The following is a 16,164-nucleotide window of genomic DNA, read 5'->3' on the forward strand; positions in this document are numbered from 1 at the left end:
AATATTCTGCCTGCCATTCCCCCCATCTCTCTCGCCAGCTTGCCTCTTCTTCCTCCTTTGCTTCTTCACTTCTGCTCCCACAGTGAAGTTTAACTGAAAGGCAGCACAGCTGCTATGGTCGGCAGTGCCGTAGAAGAAGGGAAAAGAAGAGAAGTGGAAGGAGAAGGGGAAAAGGTAGAAAAGTAGCCCGGTGAGCGGTAAAAAGAGGTGGATGGTGGAAGTTTGGAGGAGAAAAACCAGAGATGGGGAATTAGGGTTTCCGCTTCCTTTTCAATGAAATCCCCACAATAGTTATGTCAGATGGGAGGGGGAGGGGAAAAAAGTGGTGAAAGATTATCCACTCCCCCATTCCCTTAATTTTGAAACACACACTTAACAAAATGATCATATGAATTTGCCTGTTCCTTTTGGTGGGGGCATCCCAGAAGTGCACCTTTGAGCGTAGGTGCTTAGCTGTGCCATCAGTATAAAGCTCCAGCCTGCCAACCAAAACATGGCTTTGGCAATCAGTGCTCAAAGCCACACTGCAGTACCTTTGCAGTTACTCTTTTGTCCAATGTAGCATGCAATACAGAGATTAGCAGCAGAACATATTATGTGCCTAACAAAAATACAAACATTTTAGAGATGTTGTATCAAAATACAGATGGCTTTCTGGAACAGATGATATTTAATTGTTCTGAAGACACAGATGAACCAAACATTTAATCATGATATATAAATCTGGTAATTTGTATTTAGAGGTAAAAACAGTGCATGAACACATAGCACCTTATTTTAACTAACCATTGTAGGCTTTGCTTTTTCTATTGCAAAGTCCATGTCAGCAACAGATGTAGTGGGAACAAACAGTTGTAAGGAATAATGAAACGGCACCTTTTCAATAAAATGGTTGAAGTGCAGCTTTCCGTAATCATAATTTTATGCTTATTTTTGAAGCTAACTCAGCCAATTATGTACTATAAGTAAATGGTAGATGACTCCATTACATCGAAACAACTGTTTAAAAGCCTTTGGACAAAAATATTTCAGAGTTATTCAAAAATTAGATAAAATATAAAAGACTTTGTGGAATGTTTATGCTACAGAAATAACATTCCAAAGATTACTGTAAGTATGGGCTACTTGAATACAATCCAGTAATAACAACTGACTGTAGTTTATATATCTAAAGAAATAATAATAATGGATGCATACATGTAAGTGACTTTTACCACTTTAGATTTAAAAAATTACATTATTAATTTAATACTGTTTATTATAAAAGAACTATAATGGCAGAGAAGTGTAGGCTTCAGATACCAAAATGACAGATGACTAAACAACTGATACTTTAATCAGAGTGCAAATGTTCTCTGAATATATTCTCTCCAAACACACATTTAACTACAGTGACTCCCCAGTGAGGTCACAGATGACCAACTCTAAACTACTCCAAAGTTGAACTAAGTCAACAAACAGTTTAATATCTTCAGATGCCTTTCCTTTCAGACAGCTGGGAACTTTATGTACACATTCTCCCTTTCTTTTAAAAGGTAGCGAAGTTCATCAAATAGCTCAGCCATTGAACTGAGACAACTCCATTTATGGCACAAGGTTTTTGCAGGGTTCTCAATGCAAAGGGATCTCTTGTTCTAGAAGCTTCTCCGTAATCTGCTGCCTGGTTTTAGTAAAAATCTTTCAAGTAAAAAGTTATTTAACCTAATTTACTTAGAAGGGACACAACTTAAGAAGTTTTCTAGATTCGTTAAAAAAACAAGTTACAAAAGTGAAATTTACTTACCACTGACTAGAGTCCTTGAACAGCCTTTGTATACCCACACTAATGGGGGACACATCACTGGTGCAGTAGGACCAGCAGAAACCTCTAGAAGTGGTGCCTAGAAGTTGGAGTGTGAGCCTATGCCTGTTGGCAGCTCTGAGTGTTCCGAGAGCTAGACTATAAAAGAGGGCATCATAACAGCTTCAGTTCTTTCCACCGCAAATCGACTGCCTAGTAAATAGCAAAAGGTCTCTAAGGAAAAAGGGGAAGGTGGAGGAATAGCTTGAATGTCCAGAGGCATAATTAGAAGAACTCTATTTGTAAGGAACCTTCAGTACTTCTATGAGTGGGCCTCTGCTAAACTCCCATTAGTGGGAATGTATAAACAGTGTATCCTCTTTTCAGAAGAGTGGGATGAGGCTGACTAGCTAAGGAGTAATTGTAGAACTGATCTCCCAAATTGGGATTCTGAACCTAATGCCAGGTCCATTGCATAATGTTCTGTGAATGGGTGGATTGAGCTCTAAGAGGCAGTTCTAAAAATCTCAGCTATTATGTTATGCCTCAGATAAGCCATAGAGCCCACTTATCTAGTGCTAAGGCAACCTCTCAGTCCCTCTGGCACAGGGACATTAGCCTTCCCCAATACACAGCCTGATCCAATTGGTCAGGCATTAGGTTGTAGGGGCCTTTTACCAGAAAACACAAATGTAACCAGGGCCGGCTCCAGGCACCAGCCCAGCAAGCAGGTGCTTGGGGCGGCCAAGGGAGAGGGGCAGCACACCGGGCTCTTTGGCGGTGGGTCCCTCACTCCCTCTCGGAGCGAAGGACCAGCCGCTGAAAACTGAAGCTGCAGCGGTAGTGCGCAGATCGCAATCGCGGCTGCTTTTTTTTTTTTTTGGCGCTGCTTGGGGCGGCAAAAATCCTGGAGCCGGCCCTGAATGTAACCTCAGCAACCTTCTATACTCTTTTGACTTACATATATGAAAGGCTACAATCCGCAACCTCACCTCCTGGGGATATGAGCGTGGTTTTGGAAGAAATACTATTAGATTCAAGGTTTGGTTAAGATGAAAGCCAGTTACCACCTTGGTGCATAAATTTAGTTGCCTCTGAAAGAACTATTTTGTCCTCATGGGAGCCCATAAAGGGTGGGGTCAGCAATGAGCATTTGCAGTTCAGAAACTCACAGCTGATGTCATGTCTAAGATAAAGACGGTCTTGATGAAGAGATGGGAAAGGGAACATTTTTCCCTGGGTTCAAAGGAGAATGCATCACTGAGTGTCACACCTCGCTGAATCCTTTAGTGATTATTCATGCTAGTCTCGCTGATTCCTGCTCATGCAGCCAGCAAGCATGTTGTCCTTTCCTGCCAGATGGGCAGCCACAGGATAAGAGAGAGAGGCGATGCATCACTGTCATAGGATATTGCTTCCCTTCACTGCTGGGTGGAGGGAATCCTTCCTTCCCCTTTTTATTGACATAAAACATTGTTATGGTATTGTGGGTGACTATTTGCACCACAGGTGACAGATTGAAAAGGTCCCTGCAGAGTTATAAGTGGCTAACTTAGTAATGGCAACCTCACTGGGGATGATTTTTTTTTTTTTTTTTTTTTTTTAAACCAACAAAAGAGTCTGAAGGGAGCCTACGGACTTGGAAACAGAAACTTGAGAAGTTTTCACTCCCGTATCTGCAGTCCTAACTTTTGCCCTGGAACCACGATGAAATGTCTCTCTCTTAGGAAAGGAAGCCATCCCTATGTATCTGTTTTATGCTTCTGTCCTTCTGTCCCTTGTGTGTAAGGGTCAAAGAGAGAGAACTGAGTCCCAATTGCAATCAGGGCCGCCTTTAGGCCAATTCCCCGGAATCGGGCCCCACGCTTAAAAGGGCCCCGCGCCTTAGGCGCCTTTTTAATTTTTTTTACTCATCCGGCAGCAGTCCGCTCTGGGTCTTCGGCGGCAGGGGGGGTCCTTCAGTACTGCGGAAGACGTGGAGCGGACCCCCTGCCGAAGTGCCACCAAAGACCCAGACCGCCGCCGGGTATTCGAATCGGCCCCGCAGGTCCTAAAGCTGGCCTGGATGCAATTCTCCCTCATCCGGATTCAATACCAGGTTTGAGGGCCATTCATGGCCTGGGACCTTAACTGAAATGGGAGCCATGGATCGGCAATGGCCATCAACTGGGGCGCTGGGAAAGACTGATTCCCTATACTCTGAAGGAACTGCTGAAGCTTTCAAACAAGGCTTGGTCAATAGAATGAGCCAGTAGGTGGAGGTGGTCAGATTCATACGTGATGGATCCATGACTATTAAAACCTTTAGGCTTAGGTCTACACCCAGAAGCCAACATCTTAACAGGCCAGTTCCTTTCTAGCAGTCGGATATGCATGTCATAAGATCCTTATCAGCTGAATCTTTAAATATGGCTCCATGTATGGAGACAGATACCTGAGAAGCAATTTGGCCAGGTCTCTTAGTCCTTAGGAAGGGCATTAGGACCTGAGGAACACCTCTCGAAACTTAAAACATTCAAGGAACCAGGAGTATCTAAAGCAAACATCTTTCCCATGAGAGCCTCTAGTAGGAAGACTGCCTACAACCAGTTCTGTAGCTCCTTTCTAGCCTTTTGGGTGAAAGTCTTGCAGACAGACCACCTAGGTGCGGGATAACATTCCCACAGAAAGTTCAGACAGTCTCTGGGTATCTGAAACCAGGAAGGTGGCAGGAGTAGAGGGGCACCTCTCAAACTTTGGTCTCTTAGCTTTGGAATCTACCCTCATGAGTATGGGAATGTGCAATAGGTGGCAGAAGATCCCTAAAGGCCCAAAATATTCCTAAAAACTATCTAAATTACCGATACTCACTGGAACTAAAGTTTTATTTAAACTACAATAAATGTGTAAGAAAAGTATTTGAAAACCAAGTTTCCAGAGAATTGAGTCAAAGTGTCAGCAGAGAGGATCAGGAGCCTCATTATTGTGACTGGAAGGAACTAAAATGGTTAAGCCCGGCCCTTCCCATTTTTATAGCCTCTCAGAACATTCAGAGCAGCAAGGGGGAACATGCAGGCACTGTAGTGGGCATTGCGTCTAGATGTTTCCTCTGGTCCAGTTGTAACCCCGGCACTTTACTGGGAATGGGCATAGGCCACTTCAAGAAAGAAGTCTATTAAATCTTAGAGATGGAAGAATTTGGAAGCTTTTCTCATCCTTGTGTAATACATGTACTTACTCTGTTTAATAAATCAATTTCTTCCTTCAATTTCCCAATCTGTTCCTCTTTGTCCTGTGTCATCCTCAATAATCTTACATTTTCTTGCCTCTCCTTGGCTAGTTCCTGTTAAAGACACAAATTAACAGTCTCAAATTGAATGTTCTTCCAGCACTCCTAAAAATTAAATTTGAAAAAGGACAGTTTTAATATACTGTAATTAGGAAAATTTTGCTTCTTACCTGAAATTTCCTTTCTTCAGATAGCTAGGCCCACAAATCCTGCAGTGTGTCTTCAAGCCCTTGTAGTTCAAGGAGGCCAAGCAGACCTGTTCTGCCCCTGAAGAGCCCACCAGTGCGATGACCTCCAAAGCTGAGCTTTTAACTGATTAATTTCTAACTTAAGCCCTGATCCTATAGTGAGTTCTGAAACAGTGCCCAAATTGGATATTAAAATAAAAATATCAACTCCTAAAGTAATCACGCTGGTGGGCTTTTCAGAGGCAGAATATTGCTCCGATGTATGACTAAGGTCTACTTGGCCTCCTTGACCTATAAGAGCCTGAAGACCCACCCATGGGCCTGAATACAAAGGTGTATGAAACTAGGGTTACCATTCGTCCGGATTTACCCGGACAGGTCCTCCTTTTTGTGCTAAAAATAGCGTCCGGGGGGAATTTGTAAAGCACTCACAATGTCCGGGATTTCCCCCCTCCCCCGGAGCGGCTGGGAGGGCTGCAGGAAAGTCCCGGGCTGGACTCCGGAGCAGCTGGAGAGGAGCTCCGCCCTGCATTCTGAGCAAGTGTCTCAGCACAAAGTGCAGCCCTCCCCTTTTGCAACTGGGAGCGGTTACTGCCATGCAGCGTAGCAAAACGGGAGCGAGAGCACTTTGTGCTGATACAAGGGCAGCTCTCCCCTGCAACCCGGTCCGGGCCAGGGACCGGGTTTTGTTGTGCAGGGCCAGGGACCGGGTTTTGTTGTGCTGGGGAGCTTAGCCACGTGTCCGGCTCGCACAGAACCCAACACCCTGTTCTGAGCAGCAGGGTAAGGGGGGCAGGAGAAGGGGCAGGGAGGTTCTGGAGGGGGCAGTCAAGAAACGGGGGGGGCTTTTTGGGGGAGTGGAGAAAGTTTTGGGCAGTCAGGGTACAGGTAGGGGGTAGGGTCCTGGTGGGCAGTTGGGGGGGGGGGTCTTAGGAGGGGGCAGTTAGGGGACAAGGAACAGGGAGTCTTAGGTAGAGGGTGGGGTTCTGGAGGGAAGTTAGGAGCAGGGGTCCCAGGAGGGGGCAGTCAGGGGACAAGGAGCAGGGGGGTAGGGGGCTGGGAGTTCTGGGGGGGAGCTGTCAGGGGGCAGGAGTGGGGAGAGGGATCGGAGCAGTCAGGGGACAGGGAGCAGAGGGGTTTAGATGGGTTGGGAGTTCTGGGGGGGGCTGTCAGGGGGCAGGAGTGCGGAGAGGGATCGGAGCAGTCAGGGGACAGGGAGCAGAGGGGTTTAGATGGGTTGGGAGTTCTGGGGGGGAGCTGTCAGGGGGCAGGAGTGGGGAGAGGGATCGGAGCAGTCGGGACAGGGAGCAGAGGGGTTTAGATGGCTTGGGAGTTCTGGGGGGGGCTGTCAGGGGGTGGGGAGTGGTTGGATGGGGCGTGGGAGTCCCAGGGGTCTGTCTGGGGGTGGGGGTGTGGATAAAGGTTGGGGCAGTCAGGGGACAAGAGGCAGGGAGGCTTAGATAGTCCTGGGGGGCAGTTAGGGGCAGGGGTCCCAGGAGGGGGTAGTCAGGGGACAAGGAACGGGGGGAGGGTTGGGAGGTCAGGGGGGGCGGGAAGTGGGAGGGGCTAGGGCGGGGCTTCTCCCGTCCTCTTTTTTGCTCGCTGAAATATGGTAACCCTATATGAAACATTTGTCATACATGAGGCTTCAGTTACTGAAGAAGTTATTCAAACTCCTCCCCCATCTCTTGCTATCCTTTTGGTAGTTTGACTGGTTTGGGAGGAAGCCAGTTTTGGAAGGGAGAGATTACAAGGCAATTTCAGTTAACTCAAGGATTCCGTGATTCCTAAAAATATTATTTTTATATATATATATATATATTATATATATAGAAAGAAAGAAAGAAAGAAAGAAAGAAAGGCTTCCTGGTGTTTTACTCCCATCCTTTTTAGGAGGAAGATCTCCCCCAAACAATATTTTTATTTAGCAACTTTCATCTACAAGGATTCAAGAGTATTTGGTAGGTTATATTACAAGGATCACTTCAGAGGGAGCACGGAACCTCAGGAATATGACAGATCAATGGCTCAGGAAAACATCTGTATGGGATTAGGGTTTAGGTTATGTTTCAGTGCCTGAGAGGAAAACAGGAGGTGGTTGGTTCTCTGATCAAATCACCTTTAGCCTTGGTATTATTCCCTGGTTGGGCAAATGGCAATTTAGTATTTGTAATAATACAAATTTCACATTCTTCTCAGACAATCTGATTCTGTATGCATATTGGTATTCACAAGAAATTATTGCTACTTTTTATTAAAAATTTAGGACCATTGCTTAATATTTTTGTAACACTGACCACCCCCAGTAATCATCAGCGATCACACCTGGGACCTCTTGAGCTTATTGCATGAACCTCTACTGCCTGAGCTAAAACACACATCTCTTAGCCAAGAGTGTAGCAGGCTCATCAATCTCTACCTGGCCAAGCCACCACTAGAGAGGGAAAGAGTTCCACACCGAGTTGGCATGGCACTAGTATCTCCTCATGGAATTTATAAAGTATTTTATTTTGAAACTAACATTGGGCATAAGTTAAATTTGTATTTACCCTTTCAAGTTCTTCAATCCTCTTTTCCAAAGCACTGCTTGGTACAGAATTCCCAGAAGAATTTGCATCCCTGCTGTATCGGCTATATCCTGTCCTGTCTGTTCGGGAATATCGATTTGGACCATCATCTTCAGGTGCATTAGTTGCACTGTGAAGTAAAGATTAAACTTTATTAATATGCCTAGTGTAAGAAATAGGTTTGAGTAAATATTTCCTGTGTCCCTTATATTTTTCTCCTAGTGCCAATACATTCATGTAAAATTGATTTATTCATATTGTAAATGACCACTACTTCAAGACAACATGGATAAAACTTAATTTTCTTACCTGTAATTTTGTCTTCTCTGAGAAACAAAATCAGTTGCTCGGTCAGACCTGCAATTTCTGGGTTTTTCTGTCTCTAACTGGATTTTCTTTTCTTGTCTCTAAGGCAGGACAGCGGTACCTGTTTCCCAATACCCCAAATGCAATCTGCCTCTCATTGATCTATATAGAACTGCACAGCTGTTGCTCCAAAGTCCCTGAGTTTCTAGGAACTCAGGTTAATTCCTTCAAGGGGTGCATGGGATCCAGGAGGAGGGTGGGAGAACAAGTATTTATATCCCTTGGCAGGCACATAGTATTTTTCTCTGCCAATCTGAGGTGGGAGGAAGAGAAAATGGATCTGCCATAGGGACCTGACAGGATCCATAATGGTCCTGTTGAGGGGTAGGGTCCTCTTTTATATGCGCTCTTAGTTGTCTCTTTCCAAGCTAAAAATTCCCAGTCTTTTTAATCTCACCTCATATGGAATCATTTTTGACCCAGACCCAGAATCATTTTTGTTGTTCTTCTCTGTATCTTTTCCAATTCTAATATATCTTTTTTGAGGTGGGATGACCAGAACTGCAGGCAGTATTCAAGGAGTGGGTGTACCATTACTTTATATAGCAGCATTGTTATATTTACTGGATTATCTATCCCAGCGGTTCTCAAACTGTGGGTCGGGACCCCAAAGTGGGTCACAACCCATTTTAATGGGGTTGCCAGGGCTGGCGTTAGACTTGCTGGGGCCCAGGGCCAAAGCCCAAGCCCAAGCCCAACCGCCCGGGACTCGGACACTCTGACCTTGGCTTCAGCTCCTGGTGGTGAGGCTCAGGCTTCAGCTTCAGCCCTGAGTGACAGGGCTCGGACTATAGCCCCCCCCCCCCGGGGGCTAAAACCCTTGGGCTTCGACTTTGCCGCACCCGTCTGGGGTGGCGGGGCTTGAGCTTTGCCCCCCCCCACGCCCGGGTTGGTGGGGCTTGGGCTTTGCCCCCCAACACACACACACACACAGGGGGCGGTGGGGCTCAGGCGGGCTCAGACTTCAGCCTCCTCTCTCGGGGTCATGTAGTAATTTTTGTTGTCAGAAGGGGGGTCGCAGTCCAATGAAGTTTGAGAACCCCTGGTCTATCCCTTTCCTAATTGTTTAACATTCTGTTAGCTTTTTTGACTGCTGTCGCACATTGAGCAGATGTATGCAGAGAATTATCCACAGTGACTCCACTGTCTCTTTCTTGAGCAGTAACAGCTAATTTAGACCCCATCACTCCCTATGTATAGTTGGGATTATGTTTTCAATGTGCACTGCTTTGCATTTATCAACATTGAATTTCATCTGCCATTGTTGCCCAGTCATCCAGTTTTGAGAGATCACTTTGTAATTCTTCATAGTTCTTTGAACTTCTATATACTGACTAATTCTGTATTATCTGCAAATTTTGCCACCTCACTGCTTATGCCTTTTTCCAGATCATTTATGAAAATATTGAACAGCATTGGTCCCAAAAAGAATCCCTGGGGGACACCACTATGAGAGAACCTTCCTTCTTATCCCATGAGTGCTTATTTTGCTTAAGAACCTTTGGTGAGGGACCTGGGCAAAGGCTTTCTGAAAGTCTAAGTACACTGTATCCACTGGATCCCCTTGTCCATGTTTACTGACCTCCTCAAAGAATTCTAATAAATCGGTGAAGCATGATTTCCCTTTACAAAAGCCATGTTGACTCTTCCCCGACAAATCACATTCATCTCTCTGTCTGATAATTCTGTTCTTTACTATAGTTTCAATCAATCTACCTGGTACTGAAGTTAGGTTTACTGGCCTATAATCACCAGGATTGACTCTGCAGCCTTTTAAAAAAAAATCGGCATTATATTAGCTACTGTCCAGTCATCTGATACAGAGGCTGATTTAAGCAATAGGTTACATACCACAATCAGTAGTTGAGCAATTTAATATCAGGTCCTGGTGACTTATTGCTGTTTAATTTATCAATTTGTTCCAAAACCTCCTCTATTGACCCCTCAATCTAGGGCAGTTCCTCAGATTTGTCACCTAAAAAGACTGACTCAGGTGTGGGAATCTTCTTAACATCCTCTGAATTGAAGACCAAAGCAAAGAATTCATTTAGCTTCTCCACAATGGCTGTATCTTCCTTAAGTGCTCCTTTAGCACCTTAGATCATCGATTGGCCCCACTGATTATTTGGCAGGCTTCCTGCTTCTAATGTACTTAATTCATTTGCTGTTAGTTTTTGAGTCTTTTGCTAGCTGCTCTTCAAATTCTTTTTTGGCCTGCCTAATTATACTTTTACACTTCATTTGCCAGAATTTATGTTCCTTTCTGTTTTCCTCAGTAGGATCTGACTTACAATTTTTAAAGAATGCCTTTTTGCCCCTAACTGCTTCCTTTACTTCATTGTTTAGCCATGGTGGCACTTTTTTGGTTCTCTGACTGTATTTTCTGATTTGAGGTATACATTTAATTTGAACCTCTATAGCAGTGTTTTAAAAATATTTTCCATGCAGTTTACAGGCATTTCACTTTTGTGACTAACAATTTCCATTTAACTCACTTCTTCATTTTTGTGTAGTTCCCCTTTCTGAAGTTAAATGCCACTGTGGTCAGCTTCTTTGGTGTTTTTCCTCCCACAAGGACATGAAATTTAATTATACTATGGTCACTATTACTGAGCAGTTCAGCTATATTAACCTCTTGGATCAGATCCTGTGCTCCACTTAGGATTAAATCAAGAATTGCCTCTCCCTTTGTGGGTTCCAAGAAGCAGTCATTAATGGTGTCTAGAAACTTTATCTCTGCATTACATCCTGAGATGACATGTACCCAGTTAATGTGCGGATAGCTGAAATATTATTATTGAGTTTTCTTTTTTTATAGCCTCTCTAATCTCTCAGAGCATTTCACAATAACCATTCTGGTAAAGTGGTTGGTAGTATATTCCTATGCCTATATTCTTATATTCCTATATAAGAATATAGCAGTGTGTATATACTATAGTACATTATAAGTGTGGGTGTATATTTAAGTCTATAGCAGTTGCTTCACAAGTGTACCTGGCTTTGGCTTTAAATCAAACAGTTTTAAGCTGGAATCAGTTGAAAATAAAGATGTGTAAACTTCTGTGCTATTCCACTATCAGATTTGCAAGTGTATATGAAAATGAAAGAACAGACCCCAACCTCAGTCCAAGCACAGTATTTGTTAGTCTACATGGAGTATACAATTTTCACTCCAAATCAATTCTTTAACTTTTTTAGTTTGTTCTATTGGAAAAAAAAAAACAAAAACAAAAAAACCGCTCTTCTGAAAGCATTTTATTAGCCAATGTGTAACAAAATTCCTGATACCCAGTTTAAAAATCTTTAATAGTGTTAAAAGAAAATGTCAAAGTCTTCTGAAATACCAATATTAAAAAAACCCCAATCTATTTAAAAGCCAAGCAAGGTGGTTTTACTTTAAAAAGGAGGGTCTCACAAGAGTCATCATCAAAAACTAGAGTTTTCATAAATGCGTTTTAAGATGGGAAACTCATATCTCAACCTCATACTAGGAGCTTCTTCAAATTAAGATCAGTCACCTAATGAACTAAAGCACCGTGATAGACTCCTTAACAAATGGAAATTGTCAGAGCACAGATCCCCATTGAAACAAAACTCAAGGAGGAAGTGCAACTACATTTTCAGTTATGATTATGAAATTTAGATAATATAAAATATGGCCAATTTTTAAAAGTTACACTGTGAAACATTTTCATATGGGAAATCTCAGATTCAATACTGTCTCTCTTCAAGTTTGAATAAGGGGCAATATTAAATAACTCTGAAGTAGTCCATAGCTACGTCTCCTCAACCAGGACAGTCATCACCCACAATGCAGACCCTCAAGTAGAAGTTACTGTGAATAGTAAAATATATATAAAAATAAAAATATTTTTGGAAGTTTTCTACATTTTCAAATATATTGATTTCAATTACAACACACAATACAGTGTACATTGCCCACTTTATTTTTTGATTATAAATATTTGCACTGAAAAAAAGAAATAGTATTTTTCAATTCACCTAATACAAGTACTGTAGTGCATTCTCTTTATCATGAATGTTGAACTTACAAATATAGAATTATGTACAAAAAACCTGCATTCAAAAAGAAAACAATGTAAAACTTTAGAGCCTACAAGTCCACTCAGTCCTACTTCTTGTTCTGCCAATTGCTCAGACAAAACAAGTTTGTTTACATTTGTAGGAGATAAATGCTGCCTGCTTCTTGTTTACAATGTCACGTGAAAGTGAGAACAGGCGTTTGCATGGCACTGTTGTAGCTAGTGTCGTAAGATATTTACATGCCACATGCACTAAAGATTTATATGTCCCTTCATGCTTCAACCACCATTCCAGGGGACATGCGTCCATACTGATGTTGGGTTCTGCTTGATAACCATCCAAAGCAGTATAGACCAATGCATGTTCATTTTCATTATCATGAGTCAGATGCCACCAGCAAAAGGTTGATTTTCTTTTTTGGTGGTTTGGGTTCTGTAGTTTCCACAAAGTGTTGCTCTTTTAAGACTTCTAAAAGCATGCTCCACACCTCCATGCTCTCAGATTTTGGAAGGCACTTCAGATTCTTAAACCTTGGGTCTAGTGCTGTAGCTATGTTTAGAAATTTCACATTGGTACCTTCTTTGCATTTTGTCAAATTTGCAGTGAAAGTATTCTTAAAATGAACGAGATGTGCTGGGTCATCATACAAGACAGCTATAACATGAAATATATGGCAGAATGTGGGTAAAACAGAGCAGGAGACAAACAATTCTCCCCCATGGAGTTCAGTCACAAATTTAATTAATGCATTATTTTAACAAGCGTCATCAGCATGGAAGCATGTCCTCTGGAATGATGGCCGAAGCATGAAGAGGCATATGAATCTTTAGCGCATCTGGCATATATGTCTTGTTTTTGAGTGCAGTTATGTAACAAAAAACCCTACATTTGTAAGTTGCACTTTCATGATAAAGAGATTGCACTACAGTACTTAGTATTTTTCAATTCACCTCATACATTTCTTTTGTTTAGCATTTTTACAGTGCAAATATTTGTAACAAAAAATAATAAAGTAAGCACTGTACACTTTGTATTGTGTTGTAACTGAAATAGATGTATTTGAAAATGCAGAAAAACATCCAAAATATTTAATAAATTTCAGTTGGTATTCTATTGTTTAACAGTGAGATTAATTGGGATTAATTTTTTTTTTTTGAGTTAATCGCATGACTTAACTGCGATTAATCGACAGCCCTAATATATACACCTCTACCCCAATATAACGCTGTCCTTGGGAGCCAAAAAAAATCTTACCGCGTTATAGGTGAAACTGTGTTGGATCGAACTTGCTTTGATCCACCAGAGCACGCAGCCCCGCCCCCCCCCCGGCGTGCTGCTTTACTGCATTATATCCGAATTTGTGTTATATCGGGTCGCATTATATCGGGGTAGAGGTGTATGTGTGTGTGTAAATAAAAAACCATACACTGAAGAAAGAAAATATTTTGTGATTGGATGGAAGAGTAAATGATATTATATATTTATCACCCCACACACAATCTCAACTGCCAAAGAAGGGCAGCAAAACCTAGTTGGAACCATCTTCCAACAAGAGAATTGCAAATCATAAATCATGGGACTGAAATGAGCATGTGATGCAGGGAACCTAGGATGCGTAAGCAAAGTACCACCACTGTACCATATATTATTTCATTTAAAAACACTTAAGAGTCTGTTTAAAATGCTCATTTAACAACCATGCATTTCATAATTTTAGAAAGCCCTTGACAACGTGCAAATCTAGATGGATAAAGTGCAAATTAAAAGCAGGCATAACTTGGCATGAGATGATCTTTTCATGGATATAAATATTGTTATGCTCCAGTATGTGTGAAGTTTCCAAGGCACACTGACAATTGTAAGGAATTTCCTAGCTTAATGTTATCACCATATTTAGCACTGTTTATTCTTCATTTAGAAGGTTTAAAAAAAAACAACAACATATTTCTAGGACCAGATATGCATGTTGCAACACAACAGAACAGAAATATTTTAGATTAACCCCATAAATCCTAGAATATTTGATTTTTAAAAAGATTTACTTTCTACTAGTCTACGCTCCGAGTGCCAGGAGGGACTCGGAACACTATAAAACTAACTTGCCTAATCTCTAGTCTCATCACTCAACAGTAACCCTTTTGCCAAGACTGGAACAGTATGGACTTGCTTCAGTCAATCATCTTTGGCGGTGCTCTTATGTGAAATTTGGAAGAAAGAAACTAGAGAGAGGATTGTTTTCAGTGGTGGTGAAAAGGATACTTCAAGGGAAATAAGGTATTTTTAATTGGCAATGTTCTCTTCACATCCTTGCTTTAAAGGAAACTTTCTTGTATTTGACTAGGGTAGTGGAAGAGGAAGGGAGACTTAGACCCACCTCTCAACAGCCCCTACTAACCATAGCTGATGTCTATTCATTTAGCCTCAGTAGCAGAGAAGCCAGATAGGAACATCTTCATGAACAGGCAAGTAGAGCCAAGAGCATGGCCTGGCATGCTATAAAGAGAATTTTGAAGTGGCGTTGGAAGAAGAATCATGGAAGAGCTCATATATCAAAGAGGAACCAAATGACATTTTTCACTTAGCTGAAACAGAAAACTGATAGAATTTATTATGCCATCAATTATCTAATGGCCAGTTACTTTGATAGCTGCGCCCCACCAATAGCCACACATGATGCCCAGGAAAGTAGAGCAGCACTGAGGACCTCTTGAGATCTGGTGGACAGGAAGAAAACCTTTCACAGGGAGAGGAATTTCACAGTCCTATTGTGACTAATATTAGAAAATTTGTGGGAGGGTAGAAGAGTCCCTTTATCAGATAGAAATTAAATTATTTCCTGTCAATCCTATAGGCTTAATCCAAGGCAGTATACCAAGGGTGCAAGGCAATGTCTACCAGAAGCTCTAAATTCCTGCCCTTGCTATTTAAAAAGTGCTTGGTCACTGATAACACTGTCACTATGCAGGATATAATTATGAATAAAACACTTGATTTACTCTTGGTCTCATGAACTATATGAGGCTGCAGAATAATCTCAGCACATAATCTGCAGTTCATGGAATACAGATAGTGGCACCTAACCCTCCTTTGCAAACACGTCTTTCCTCAGAGGTCAACAAAATATGCAGACAACTTACAAAAGATGTAGAGTCTGTGATGGAATGCTCTGAAAGTGTAAGAAACAGCATCAGAATGTTTGGTACTTATGTTGTTCTCATGGAGGAGGTTGGCTGCTGTATCTGTAAAATGTAGATCAGCAGAACAATTCTGAATTTGGAAGGACTGAGGAGGACTGCTTCAGCACAGGAACAAAATCTCTGTCATTGCAAAGAACTGTCAATTTACTTCTCAGATCAATCTGTGGGAGCAGAGTGCAAGCAGAAGGGAAGAGATATATATCCTCTATTAACTGATTTTCACTCCATTTGGATTACTGAAGTTCTGGATGAGTTTAGGACACTCATTATAGCCAGCCACCAGTGAAATGAAGCTGCGTCTTTCATGACAGATTAAAAGACACACACTGGCCCCTTTCTATCTTTTGAGTTATTAAGGTACTTTTTCAGGAGGGCAAGCCACTGAATATGCTTACATAGAGGATAGTAGTTTAAACATTGTTTACTCAAGAAACAATCTTTGGACTTTAATAACCTTTCACATGATCATCCTGTCCTGAACTTCCTTTTTTGAGAAGATAATCAACAGGGTGATGTGCCAGTTCCAGCTAAACCAGTACTCCATTATTGTTTAATCTTATCAGTTTTAGTTCAGATGAGGGCATAGAACTGAGAGTGTATGGATGATTTACTTCTAGCAATGAACAAACAAACTGGCCATGCTGAGTACTAATCATCAGCAGCTTTTGATATTGAATATAAGGCATTGTTTACTTGCCTACAAGATTTTGTGGTATCATACAAAATAGCACCTTAGAAGGCTCCTGCTTCTCAC

The 16,164-nt window shown here is 41.9% G+C and overlaps 1 protein-coding gene and 1 long non-coding RNA gene across 4 annotated transcripts in view; one reads left to right on the plus strand and one right to left on the minus strand.

Annotated features, from left to right (window-relative positions):
* LOC128836672 (uncharacterized) overlaps positions 1-16,164 on the plus strand; it is a 65,423-nt gene that overhangs the window by 18,444 nt on the left and 30,815 nt on the right. Inside the window, exon 2 of one of the 2 annotated variants that reach the window (XR_008444823.1) lies at positions 14,344-14,487. The exons of the other annotated variant lie outside the window; for it this stretch is intronic. This is a non-coding gene — a long non-coding RNA (uncharacterized LOC128836672). The remainder of the gene's footprint in view (positions 1-14,343; positions 14,488-16,164) is intronic. 2 annotated transcript variants of the gene reach the window in all.
* PAWR (pro-apoptotic WT1 regulator) overlaps positions 1-16,164 on the minus strand; it is a 146,830-nt gene that overhangs the window by 8,101 nt on the left and 122,565 nt on the right. For both annotated transcript variants that reach the window (XM_054027147.1, XM_054027140.1), the window contains exons 5-6: positions 7,786-7,933; positions 4,998-5,102 (exon numbers count right to left, since the gene is read on the minus strand). In XM_054027147.1, coding sequence (XP_053883122.1) covers positions 4,998-5,102; positions 7,786-7,933 — 253 coding nt within the window. The remainder of the gene's footprint in view (positions 1-4,997; positions 5,103-7,785; positions 7,934-16,164) is intronic.

The sequence above is a fragment of the Malaclemys terrapin genome, chromosome 1 (assembly GCF_027887155.1).
Source record: "Malaclemys terrapin pileata isolate rMalTer1 chromosome 1, rMalTer1.hap1, whole genome shotgun sequence".
In the NCBI taxonomy this organism is placed as follows: Eukaryota; Metazoa; Chordata; order Testudines; family Emydidae; genus Malaclemys; species Malaclemys terrapin.